We start from the raw sequence: 13,289 nt of genomic DNA on the forward strand, positions 1-13,289 counted from the left end.
CACTTTATAAATAAGTGATAACTGTTTAATTATTATTGGGTGAGTTAGTTCTTATTTCAGTTGTTTGAAAATGTAATTTTATTTACCCTTGGCCTATGTTTTCTGCTCAGAAATCTTCTTATAGCTTAATGGGGGATACTTTGTAGATTTTCATAACTTTTTTTGGCTGCCTTTACAATATTTTCTCTGTCATTGACTTGCCATTTTGCATATGATTTATCTTGAAGGAGGTCCCTTTGTCTTAATGTTATTCATGTTTTGTTGTCTCACGGACTTGAATATCAGTTCCTTACACAGGTTCAGGAAGTTATCAACTATTACTTCTTTATATACACCATCAGCTGCCTTCTAATTTTCTTCTCCCTCCAGGATTCCACTCTAATGTGCACTTCCTGAGGAAGTCTGATGGCTACTTTTGAATATCCTCACTTTTTAATATCTTGTATCTCTGCACTCTCATATCATTTCTAGTTTTGTATTGGTGAGATTGCTAATCTCTCTTCCACAAAGACAGTCTACTTCCAATGCTTTCTGTTGCATTCTTCACTTCATTTATTAAGTTCTCCTGGCCCTCAAACAATGTTTGGCTATTTTATAGTTTCATTCTCTTTGGTAATGTATTTCTTATCATCATTTAATTTATTCTTGAGCTCACTAAACTACATTCTTAGTATTGTTTTTTGTATTGAGTTTCTGAATGACACCTATTTGGATTCTCTCTTAGTTATATGGCAATATACCATGACTTAAGTCTGTTTGCTGCATGGTTCACATTGTGTGTGTGTGTCTGTGCACAGGTGCATGTGCATGTGTGTCTGTGTCTGTGTGGGTGTATGTGTCTGTGTATCTGTGTGTGTGCGTGCCCTATAATGTAACTGTGATTGGTCATGGTCTTGTAAATGATTTCTCTGGTGACACTTAATAACAGATTGGGAGTTGGAGTCCTTGCTTTTGTTTTCTGGTACTTTGCAATATTGCACAATTTTTGGTTTTACTTTTCTGAGCTACCTCTGATAATATTTCAAAATGGCACTTTCCAGTCGCTACTGTCTGGATAACAGATGTGCTTTCACTGTCACTTCTTAGACTTCTCTGGTAATTAATGCCACTGTTGTCACTGGGACAGCGACAAAATATCTCAAGGGATATGATATCCCTTGAGACTCAGTGTACACATTGGGGAAATGTGTAAAGACAGGTGGGTATTTGGAATCAGGCAAGGGCCTTTGTAATGTCCAGTGTTGCAAGGTATCTTGTCTCCACCACTGTGAAAGGGGAGTAGGGACATTGTCATGAATGTCTGAGTGTCTGAAGGATGGAATTTCTGTCTCTATTGTTGCTCACTCCTAGTTACATGTGACCATGAGTATTAGTGCAGTGGGGGCTGAAGCTGTGTGAACCACTGAGACCCTGTTTCTACTGGGTTCTCTGAACTTGTGGACTCAGATATCCTATTCAGGGGGCCTTGGTTGCAGACACCAAATCTGCTCTTCCCTCACTTCTGCCACCTTTGCGTGTTTTAATCCACCAAACTTCACCTGTTCACTTGAGTTCTGAAGTATTGTTTTGTGTTGTAGTTATTTTTGTTGAGATGTGAACGTTTTACTGACTGTAGATATAAGGGGAGAGACAAAAATAGTTTAAACTTATGTCACTTTTAAAAGTATATACTTTTTCAATTAAAAGCTTAAATTCTACATAGGACATTGTAAAAACTGTAAAGAAAGTGAACAAATCATCTCCCCTAAAATCATAGTACTACAAAATATTTTGATTTTCCTGGGTTCTGTTCTTCAAAGTTTTTCCCACCTACATGCATATTTTACTATAATATATACTTATAATCTCTTTAAAATCAATTAAATTATTAAAATATTTCTCTGCACTGTAAATATAGCGCTGTTGTTTCACTAATTTATTACTAGTAGCTTTCACATTTCTGCCTTCTCCATCCTTCTTCCCTGTCCACACAGGAAAACACTACTTGGTACAGTACACATATATATGTGATTCTGTTCCTGTTTTTTTATGATTATTTCTCTTATATCTTTATTTTCCTCATTTAAGTGACAACATAGAGTGTTTTCCTCTGTATGATTTATTTTCTTGTGTGCAGCACTCTCTGGGTCCAGTCACATTGTTCCAAATAGCAGAAGTTTATTTTTTAATATGACAATGACTAAGTATTTATTCTTTTATCTATATCTCACATCTACTTCAGCCAAACATCTGCTGATGGGCAGTTGAATTGTGCATCTATCCTTGGGTATTATAAATGTTAATGTTTAAAACATTGGGGGTAATATATCCTTTAATGTGAATGTTTTCATTTTTTTGAGATTTATAACAATAACTGGAATTGCTGTAACATATACTGCTTGTATTTCTAGTTTTCTGAGCACTGACCACACTATTATAATAGTGGATGCATCAATTTATATTTCCACAAACAGTGTACCTGGGTTCCCTTTTATCGACATTCTTATTAGTTTTTGTCATTTGTAGACTTTTTTTAATAGACATTTTGGTTGCTGTGAGTTTATATTTCATTCTGGTTTTGATTTATGATTTCCTAATGAATAGCAAAGTTATGTTTCTTCTTATGTGCAAGAAAATCATTCACATGTCTGTTTTTGAAAAGTTTCAATGAAGATCTTTCTACTGTTTTTAAGTTTGGGTCTTTGTTTTTTAACTATTGAGTCTAATATGCTATATATATATTATGTAGATTAATATCTTGTTGGTTTCATTGTCTGAAACTCTTCCTTTTATCTGTGTGTTGTCATAATTCTTGCTGAACATTTCCTTTGCTATGCAAAAGATTTTACACTTCACACTTATACAAGAAGTGGAATCCCTGTATCACATAATACATCTATTATTTCCTCAGTAATATTAAAAACTGTTATTGTTTGTTTTCCTTATTTTTTTCACTAAGGAGATAGATCAAAAGTAAATATTCATATGATTTATCTCAAAGGCGGTTCTGGTCCTGTTGGTCAGAAATTGTATAGTTTCAGGTTTTACATGTAGGAAATTAATCCATTTTTATCTTATTATGTATAATATGGAAGGAAGTGCTCTTATATCTTCCTTTTACTTGTACTGTCCAGTGTTCACAGAACTACTTGTTGAAGAGACTGCCTTTTTCCATTGTATACTCTTGCCTCCTTCATTGTAGACTAACTGACCATATGAGTGTGGGTTTATTTTAGGACTTTTTATTTTGTTCCATTAATCTATGTGAATCTTTCAGTGATATATTTTGATGTTTTGTTTACTCTAACTTTGAAGTATATTCTTAAGTCAGGGAGGATAATACCCACAGCTGTGTTCATTTACTGAAGATAATTTTAGAAAATTTGGGTCTTTCACAATTTTGTATAAATTTTATTATATTTCTCCTTGTTTTGTGAAGAAACACATTGATTCTGTGAGAATAGAAATTTTCTAAAAGGAAAAACCTGAGAAAAATTTTAAAGTGTGGTGGATAAATCATAGAATATTAAACAACCAATGGATTGATGCATAAATCAAAGTAAAAATACATAAAGAATTATGATAAGAAAAACAAAGTCCATGGGGGTATAGCAAAAGCAGTATTAATAGGGATGCTTATAGCAAAATAATCCCACTTATAAAAATAAGAAACATCTCTCTTTTATAACATAATCTTACATACAAAAGAAGAAGAAAAATAATAAACAAACTTGATAGTATGTGGAAAGACAACTGAAAGGTCAGAACATAAATAAATAAAATAAAGATTAATAATAGAAACATCTAGTCAAACTACATAATGGCTTTTGAAAGATAAATATAACTGATAAACTTTAACGAGACTCATGAGCAAAAAAGTGAGTACAGATAAAAAAGCTCCAAAATAAATGGGAAGTTACAGCTTATAAGAAATAACACAAATCATCATAAAATTATACAACAAATTATATGCCATTAAAAATGTCCCTAGAAGAAGTGGAGAATTACTTAGAAAGACCTAATCTCCAGGATGGAATGAGTAATAGAAAATGTTAACAGATTATCACTAATGGAATTGAATAAGTAATTAAACAAAATCTCCCAAGATACAAAATTCCAGGCCTAGACAGCCTCACAGGTGAATTCTGCCAAACATTTAGAGAAGAGCTATCACCTATTCTTCTCAGAGAATTCCAATAATTTGCAGAGGAAGGAAGGCTTCCTACCCCACATTTCTATATCACACTACTACTAAAACAGGAACAAATATCTCATAAAATTACAGGTTAAATACTACTGATAAGCATAGATGCAAAAATCATCAATAAATTGTTAGCAAAGAAAACAAAATATTAAAAGGATTATACAGTATGATTAAGTCCCTTTTATGCAAGGGATGCAAAATTGATTCAATACCCAGAAATTAATCAATATGATACACCAAACTAACAAACTGAAAAATAAAAATTATATGGTCACCTCAAAAGTGTCATAAAATGTTTTGACAAATCCATTATCTATTTATGATTAAATTTCTCCTCAAATTGGGCATGAGGAAACATACCTCAACACAGTTAAGTCATATATGACAAGAACTCAGCTAACATGACACTCACTGATTAAAAGCTGAAAGCATCTCCTGTAAGAGAAGGAAGAAGAAAAATAATGCTCACTCTTACCACTGTTATTCAATATAGTATTGGAAATTCTAGCCATAGCTATCCATAATACAAGTAAATAAAATATTGCTATTTCAAAAAAAGGAGTAAAATTATCTGTTTGCAGATGAAATACGTTAAACAGAAATCATAAAGAAGACGCCATAAGACTACTAGGGCTTATGAATGCGTCTGGTAAAATTTCAGAATGTAAAATTAACATACAGAAATCTTGCATTTCTACACACTAACAACAAACTAACAGATAGAGGAAGTGAGGTAACTGTCTCACTTACAGTTGCATTAAAAAAAATCAAGAAATGTATCCATCCAAGGAGTTAAATATCCTGTAATAAGAAAACTATAAATATTTGTAACAGAAATTGAAGATAATGCAAATAGATGAATGGATATACTGTGTTCATATATTAGGAAAAAATATTGTTTAAATGACAGTACTAGCCAAGAAAATACACAAATTAAATTCAGTGCCTATCAAAATACAAAGTGCATTTTCAGACACTTACAAAAAATAATTCTTAAATTTTCATGTAAACACAAAAGAGTTGAAATCACTAAAAAAGAAAAGAAAAGAAAAGAAAACAAACAAACTAAAAACACAAACAAGTTTGACAAAAACAAATAGAAAGTATCACTGTGCCTGATTTTAAACTCTAATACAAAGCTACAGTAATGAATATGGTAGTGGCACAGAACAAACAGAATAATGGAACACAACATAATGCCTAAAAATGAAATCAGACAGTTATGCTCCTTTAGCCCATTACAAATAAATTAATATACAGTGGTGGAAAGGTAATCAACAGGCACATGAAAATGGTCAACATCACTAATCATCAGAAAAATGCAAGTCCAAAACACAATTAGATTTTATGTCAGTCCTGTCAGAATGAATATGATCAGAACTATTACAAATATAAATGTTGGTGAGGATGTAAGAAAAAGAACCCTGATGCGCTGATTGAATGAATGTAAATTTGTGCTGCCACTGTGGAAAACAGTATGGAGTTTTATATAAAATTAAAAATGAAATATGATCCAACATTTCTATATCTGGATACTTATTCCAATAAAATAAAAACACTAAGCAGAAAAGATAAATTCAACCATATACTCACTGCGGCATTATTTACAATAGCCAGGATATAGAAGCAAATTAATTGCTCATCAATATATGATGGACAAAGAAAATGTCTGTTTATAGTATATATATCTAACCATCTATTAACTGAAGATTTATCTATATTTGAATATATATATGCATACACACTATATATATATTATGCACACTATATATATATATATGTATGCACACACACACATAAAATTTCAATGGGTTATTACTCAGCTCTAAAAAGTATAAGTTCTTGTCATTTGCAAAAAATGGATAGACCAAGAGGGTAATATGCTAAGTGAAATTAGTCACACAGATAATGACAAATGCTAAATTATTTTTCTCATATTCTGATTTTAAAACAAATTAACATAACAAAACAGAAAAGGAGTAATAGATATAGAAAGATACAGGTTGTTTACAAGAAGGAGGGAAATGTAGTGAAGAAAAAGAAATAGTTCAGAAAAATTAAGAGAGAATATTTTCCAGTTGCAATTTAAATGAGTCAGGAACAAGAAATGTACTGTATGGGGAATAGTCAATAACTATGAAATATCTTTAAATAGCAACATATCATAAATAAATTTATTCTTGTTATCAGTTTGAAATGTATTAAAATTTGCAAACATTATGTAATGTAAGAGAAACTAACACAGTGTTATACATTAAAGTACACTTCAAAAACAAACAAATATACTTATAGAAAAAAACAGATTTGTAGTTAACAGAGGCAGGGGTTGGGAAAGAAGAATTAGATTAATACACTCGAAAGATACAAACTTCCAGCCGTTAAAAAACGTGTTCTAGGGATGCTACATTTTAACATGATAAATACAATTAATACTGCTTTTTGTTATATATGAATGTTGTTAAGAGGGTAGACGCTAAGATTTCTCAACACAACTAAAAACAAATTGTATTTCTTTAATATTATATCTAAATGAGATAATGAATTCTCTGTAAAATTGCTATATTTACTTCATGATACATGTGACTCAAATATCTACCCTTTGCACCTAAACTTACACAATGTCTTATGTCAATTATCTCTCAATAAAAGCAGAAGGAAAAATGGAAAGACAATGATCATTGTTTCCCATGTCATTTCTCATTACTGTTTTTGAAGCAAGTAATCGTGAGTCATGATAGAGTTATCCTAGATAAAGATGCAAATATATAAGTGATTCTAATAAATTATACATAAAGATACTAATATAACTAGTGTTCTACCATGCCTTAAACTTTCTTCATGATAACAGACCACTGATTTTGTAGGCATCAAAATTTCACTCTGTGAATTCATCTGAGATTAGGGAATGGATGAAAAATGTAACCATGGCTGCTTTTCTTTGAGTGTTAATATTCACTGTCTCAGACCAAAAGTCTCATCTCCCCAACAGCATCAGTAAGTAAGGAACATGCTAGGTTGCAAAAAATCTCAGCATGGTAAAACCTCAGAACTCCTACAGTTCTTAACTGTTTTGCAATTGGAATGCAATAATGACAAAGACTTGATTTTGGAAAACAATATGGTGTTTTCCCATGGTTGCATTAAGGGATGTGAGGATAATCCCTGAGATCCACAGAAATTATCCTCGCTCAAGTGCTGGCAAAGAACTATAAAGTTTCTGCATTATTAGGACTGAGGACTGCTTTCAAAATAATGACTATGCTCACTGTATTCCAGGTAGTCCAACGAAATAAAGGTTATTGCTATTTGTAGTTGAACGGGAATACATCAGCAGTTCAGTCTCTATAAATTAGTCAATGGGTGTTCAAAGCCAAAATATGATGTGTCAACAATGAGAATTAAAAGAGAAAAAAACTTGGACATAAGCTTAAATTAAAAAGGAGACACAATCCTGTGCTGGGCTCTGGGGATTGGAGACTGTATATGCCTCAGTCCAATTCAAGGGTTCAGTGGCTTGGCCCTAGCATCAGCTCGGGATTCAATGAAAAGATAACAATTAGCATACTGGGAGAAATATAATATTCCTCTCCCTGATCGGAAGAAAATCTGGTGGCTCAATGAAACTCTTAATTCACAGAGATTCTGCCAGATGCAGAATAATAATTCACTGATGACTCAACTAAGACAAACTTCGTTACTGCTTAAAAATGCATCTTCACACACACACACGCAGTGGAAGACAGATTTGTTGTATTTAGTGGGAAGAATTCAGTGGACAAAGCTCAGAGAATAGTTTTCAAAGCACCAGGCAACTTTTGTTCATTTGCCAATATTCTAGTTTTCCCAGGTAGAAAACTAGAGATGGAGAAACAAACGATATAATTCTTTAGGATTTCTAATTTTGAAATTAAAGTGTAGCTTTTGACTTATCACTATAGAGTCTTGTTATGATGATTATGGTAAGACCCACTGTCTGATAAGGGAGCTGGAAACTAGCTGCTGAACCAGCCCTTCTGAACCCCAGACTGATAATGTAAGCTACAACATAGCCACCATCAGATTTGAGCTGACAAACTTGAAAGGTTGATGTTTCTGTTATAGGAACAATCACTTCTGTCCAGGCATAGATCTTCTGTTGCAAGTGGGCTCTTTCCTTCTCTTGGTAAAAGTCATATTGGTGGGAAGTTGCTAGAGCTTACCCTGGCCCGTTTGCCCATTCTCCAGATTATCAAAGGCTTTCTTCACAAATGGTGACACATTTTCTGGACTCAATTTTGCCTTTCCAGTCTTATTAGATGACACTGGCTGCATCATTGTGAGCAGAAGCCTTAGGCTCCCTGAACTTGCCTACAATTTTTCCAGAATTTCAGCTCATTTCACATTCTGAAATTGCTTCACCATTTATTTTAAATTAATGGGAAAGAGTCAAAGTCTTCCATTAATATTATATATTTCCTAATATCTGCAGAAATTTGGTATTCTTGCAGTTAGACAAATATTTAATTCTACCACCCTCATCTCTTTTTTGTCCACACAGTTCAGATTGCAATTCAGTTACTGAATACGACCACCCCAACCAAGGGGCTAGTACCTCGCAGATACTTCCTGTGTGAAGGTTAGCAAGGGCACAAGTTATGTGGGGTGAATAAACCTACACTAAATGTTTGCAATGGCATTGTCAATTGTGGATAAAGCTCTGATTCTAAGAAGTCAATTAATTAGAAATAAGTATAGTTATTGGTATGGGGAAGAGAATCAGCTATTTTGGGGTGGGTGGGTGATGAAGAGACAGGAAAAAATCCAGCAAATGGGAATGGAATGCTTTAGGTCTCTGGAGGCATGAATTAAGAAGAAAATAATACTTTGTCTCCTGTACCTATCTCCAATTACAGTCTTGAGTGACTAGCCTTGGGCTACGAAAAGAGCTAGTTTGTGGTGAAGAATAAAGACCATAATGAAACTGTTTGTAAACCATGAAAGTTTTGTTGTTTCAGGAAAGTAGATTTTGCTTAAAGTTAACATGTATTTTTCATTCACTAAATACTAAAATGCATCCTGTGGCATGAGCTGTGCTTACTGTGCTGGTATCCAAGTTAGACAAGGAAAGGAGGATAGACAGAAAATATCTAGAGGAGGTGATTTCTGTACTGAGACTGGGGAAATCTAAATAGGTAAAAGGAGGACATTCTAAGTCTAAGGATAAGCTGGAGCAATAGTTGTGAGTTTGGATTTAATATGGTTGATAAGCATTTGCCTGGATGTATCTCCAGAAACAGTGAAACATAAAGATATGCCAAATTAGTCAGATGCCAGATCGATAATGAAATGACTAAACCAAGATGAGTTTGTGGGCTTAGATTTGGAAAAGTATTAAGTGCAACCCTGAAGATGTAAGCTTGTGTTTGGTTGGAACATAAAAGTAACTTAAAATATTCACTCTAAAAATATAGTGCAGACTCTTGAGTGGAGAAAAATAAAGCAACATTTGGAATGCTTAGAAAACAGCACAAGGAAGACCATAGATAAAATTCCTTGTTAAATTTTACCACATGCTAAATGTACCATCTGAGACTATATCATGTGACTTTTATTATACCAGGGATGACATAATAAAGACCATGATCCCTGGGCCGGTTCCTGCATTTTCATCCTGTTCCAACATAACCTAACTTAACACATTTAATACTTTTCAGGATGAACCAGAAACCACTAAGTAATTTTCCCTCTCTCCATGTTTTAGTCTTTTTCCAAATTCTTCCATTTTCTCTTCTTCCTCACAGAAATTATTTAAATTTACACTCATGTTGTTCCATCAAATGATCATATCAAACAAATATCTCTTTTTTTCTTTAAATGGTAACTTAGTATCACTTTTAACTCTTATCTCTATTTAAAAAAATAAGGATAATAAAGTACAATTCTATGTTTATTGTTCAAATAAGAAAATTGCAGATATTTGTCAAAATTTGCAAACATCAATTTTAATCTTTGTTATCATGCATAACCTGGTAGTCCTCTGGTAGTTCAGTTGTAATTAGGATGACGTTCATAAACTGAAGATGTCTGATGAGTTGGCCTTGAAATAGAAGTAGCTGATGTATCAGCTATCACTGGCACTGGAAACCGTGGGTTACTCACAGGTTGAAGTTTACAAAAACGACCTTCATTGGCAGATATGTTGTGATATCTATTTGAAAAATAAGAAGGCTCCACCATCAGTCCAAAATAATTGCTCTGTAGGGGGGACAAAATGCTGTATTGAGAAGTAGAAGTTGTAGTTGTAATGAAGTTCACAACATGGCCATTTGCTTCAGTGTAGCTGCTTTGAGAGTGCCCGTGGACAGTGGTCAACTGATTTAAAATAGCTAGTTGTTCCACTGCAATATTTTCTGGTGGTCTAACTGACGTTGATGATGGAGGAGAAAAATCACCTCTGAGCGGGGTAGTTTTACCACAAATTATGTGGCCAATAGAGGGCTTTCTTATTAGAGGCATGTTTAAATCTGCAGAAGGTAAAAATGCACTTTCTCCACTAGTGTCAGCCACAAAATCAGAATTATTTTTATCAACATTACTTCCTCCTTTAAAGTGCTTCTTGTTGAAATCTCGAGCCAATAAAGACACCAGAGAGGCATTTTTAATCCCAACTCTTCTTTTTATTCTCACTAAAAGCTGAGGACAGCCTCGTTTAAAATTTGGATTATGGTAGAACTGCAGCTACAACCAAAGGAGAAAGGTTTTAGTAATAATTTAAACCAAAATACATAACTACAATAAGCCTTAACTTTAAAACCTCAGATTTCATGTTTAGTATGCAAAGATAATATCATCAAAATATGAACATTGCTGACGATATTTTGAAGTTCCTTATTTGGAAAATACACATGTAAATAGTATAGTCATCAAATTAAAGAATTTAGTGTTTGCAGTAACAGTGAATGCCACTTTTGAAAAGCAGCTTTCATACCTTCACTTAGATTTCTGATAAGATTCATAGCTGCTAGCAAACTTTCTCATAGTCTTGAAGAGTTAAGTCACTGTCCTCATTTTTAGAAAAAATAAAGAATTTTAGCATTTGTAGTTTTATACTATTTTCAAAATCTAGCTTTACATTTATATTACCATAGATTGATTTACAATATAAAATTTTATACATAAGTTACCAAGTCATAACTAAAATTTGTGTATACCTTGCTTAAAACAGAGGCTTCTTTTTCTTCTGCCAGAAAGTCAACTAGACAAGCAGATCTTTGACATTTCTGCCGCACTTTACTAAACCCATAAAGGTTAAGCTGTCTAACTAAACTTTTCATACTTCCAGTTTCAAATATTCTGAAAGGGGCCTTTCTTTCCAAAACTTCCTTCTTAAAGACATCTTCATCAATAACTATGGAAGTTCCGTTATCATCCCACCAGATGGATTTAAATTGGTCACTCCCAGCCATTTTCCAGAGTTTTCTTGGAAATGTCAGAGAACGAAAATCATTATCTTCATCTGGTTCCAAGACACAATGTGTGTAACATGGTCTTTTTATCAAGGATTTTTCAGACAAAGTCTGAAAAGCATTTTCTTCAATCATACACCTCAAGTCCAAGTCCCCAGAGAATGTTTGATCACACGATAGAGATCTACCGGGGTTTCCTGAATCAGTTGGTCCATCTTTAGGAGGCACATCTTGAATTTCTGAAGAAATATGTGCCATCTCAAATAACATTTCCTACAGCTACTTTTCTAATCTGCATGATTTTGAGCAGTGCAGCTTCAAATGCTGCTTAAGCAGGCCTGCACAGTTAAACTGATAGGCCATCAACATGGTTCTCAACCTGAGAGGCTGTGACATCACAAAAAGACTGGTCTCTTAGCAACCCAAGTGTAACAATCAGCCAGTGTTTCCTTCTCATTAATCCAGTTAAAATGAAATATATAGGATATTTATTTTTATACTGTGATGTGCAAATATTTTCCCGAGAATATCTTTTTAAACAATTTAACTTTGGGGTGTATGAGATAAAACAATCTCATTCCTTTTGTACCCAAATTTATACAACATTGGTGAACAGAGTATAAATATGCACAAAGTAAATAAAATAATTTTAAAATATTGGAATTTAAAGTGAAATTTGTGTAAAATTTTTACAGAATGGTTATAACAATTTCATTATCATTTGTAATTAAAGTGAATCAAAATTTGATTTGTAAACGGAAGTAGTTATTTCTCTGTGTAATTTACAATAAGTAGCTCTATATTCAAAACATCAGCAGAATAAATATCAGTTTATTTGTTATGTTTATAAATAAATGTTAAATATTTATGAATTAAAATTAAATTAAAATAATCAATCAAATTTAAGAAATTCCAAAGGGAGGAATTTTGTTTAAATTTTATTTCAGTGCTATAAGTAAAACAAATGTAATTTAATATTCTACTTTACAATTACACAAGAGAAAAATCTGATTGTACACTTACAAATGTTTATTTTTGCCATTCTTTCACTCAGAGGTTTTTAAGTCCCTAGAAGGAATAATTTTTCTTGTCATTTTTAATCCATACTCTTGTGGCTTCTGTTAAGTGTTCCAAAATGATGTTGATAAATAAAGTTATGCATAAGGTCCTGGGTTCTATAAGCAGTGACCCCATTAAGGGGCAAACAAACAAACAATCAAAAAACAAAAAAGTAACATTATATGTGGGTTAGTGTGGAAAAGACAAGGTAATGCATTTTAGGAAGCCATATGTTTTCCAGTCCTGAAACAGTTGGCATTGTTAGTATAATATGGCATTTTAAGGCAAGTGTTTGTTCACTAATTGCAAATAATAGCTATGCTCTGTATCAGTAAACTGTAGTAAGTCCAGTTCTACCAAAACTTATATTATTTATTTAGAAATAAATTCCATTAAACATAAGCCAAATTCAAATTATTGATAAAATTTTAAAATAAATAAATGTACACTCAAGCTACAATGTAAATTTTTCCTTCAGTATGTGTATATTCCATTCTAAATAAATATTATCAACCTGAATTCATTGCATATTATAAGAATTATAAACTATAGTTAAGTATGATTTAGCCCTGATTCATAAATATTATTTAACATACACAAAT

General features: G+C 32.7%; 1 protein-coding gene across 1 annotated transcript; it reads right to left on the bottom strand.

The window, feature by feature from the left end:
• Positions 1 to 2,974: 2,974 nt before the first annotated feature.
• LOC140692876 (heat shock transcription factor, Y-linked-like) lies at positions 2,975 to 12,007 on the bottom strand. Its single transcript, XM_072957095.1, has 3 exons — positions 11,374 to 12,007; positions 10,397 to 10,900; positions 2,975 to 2,992 (listed from the first exon to the last, which is right to left on the bottom strand). Exons 1-3 carry the CDS (start codon positions 11,896 to 11,898, stop codon positions 2,975 to 2,977), a joined length of 1,047 nt encoding a protein of 348 aa, XP_072813196.1. The 5' UTR covers positions 11,899 to 12,007.
• Between the last annotated feature and the right edge of the window lie 1,282 nt (positions 12,008 to 13,289).

The sequence above is a fragment of the Vicugna pacos genome, unplaced genomic scaffold (genome assembly GCF_048564905.1).
Source record: "Vicugna pacos unplaced genomic scaffold, VicPac4 scaffold_18, whole genome shotgun sequence".
In the NCBI taxonomy this organism is placed as follows: Eukaryota; Metazoa; Chordata; class Mammalia; order Artiodactyla; family Camelidae; genus Vicugna; species Vicugna pacos.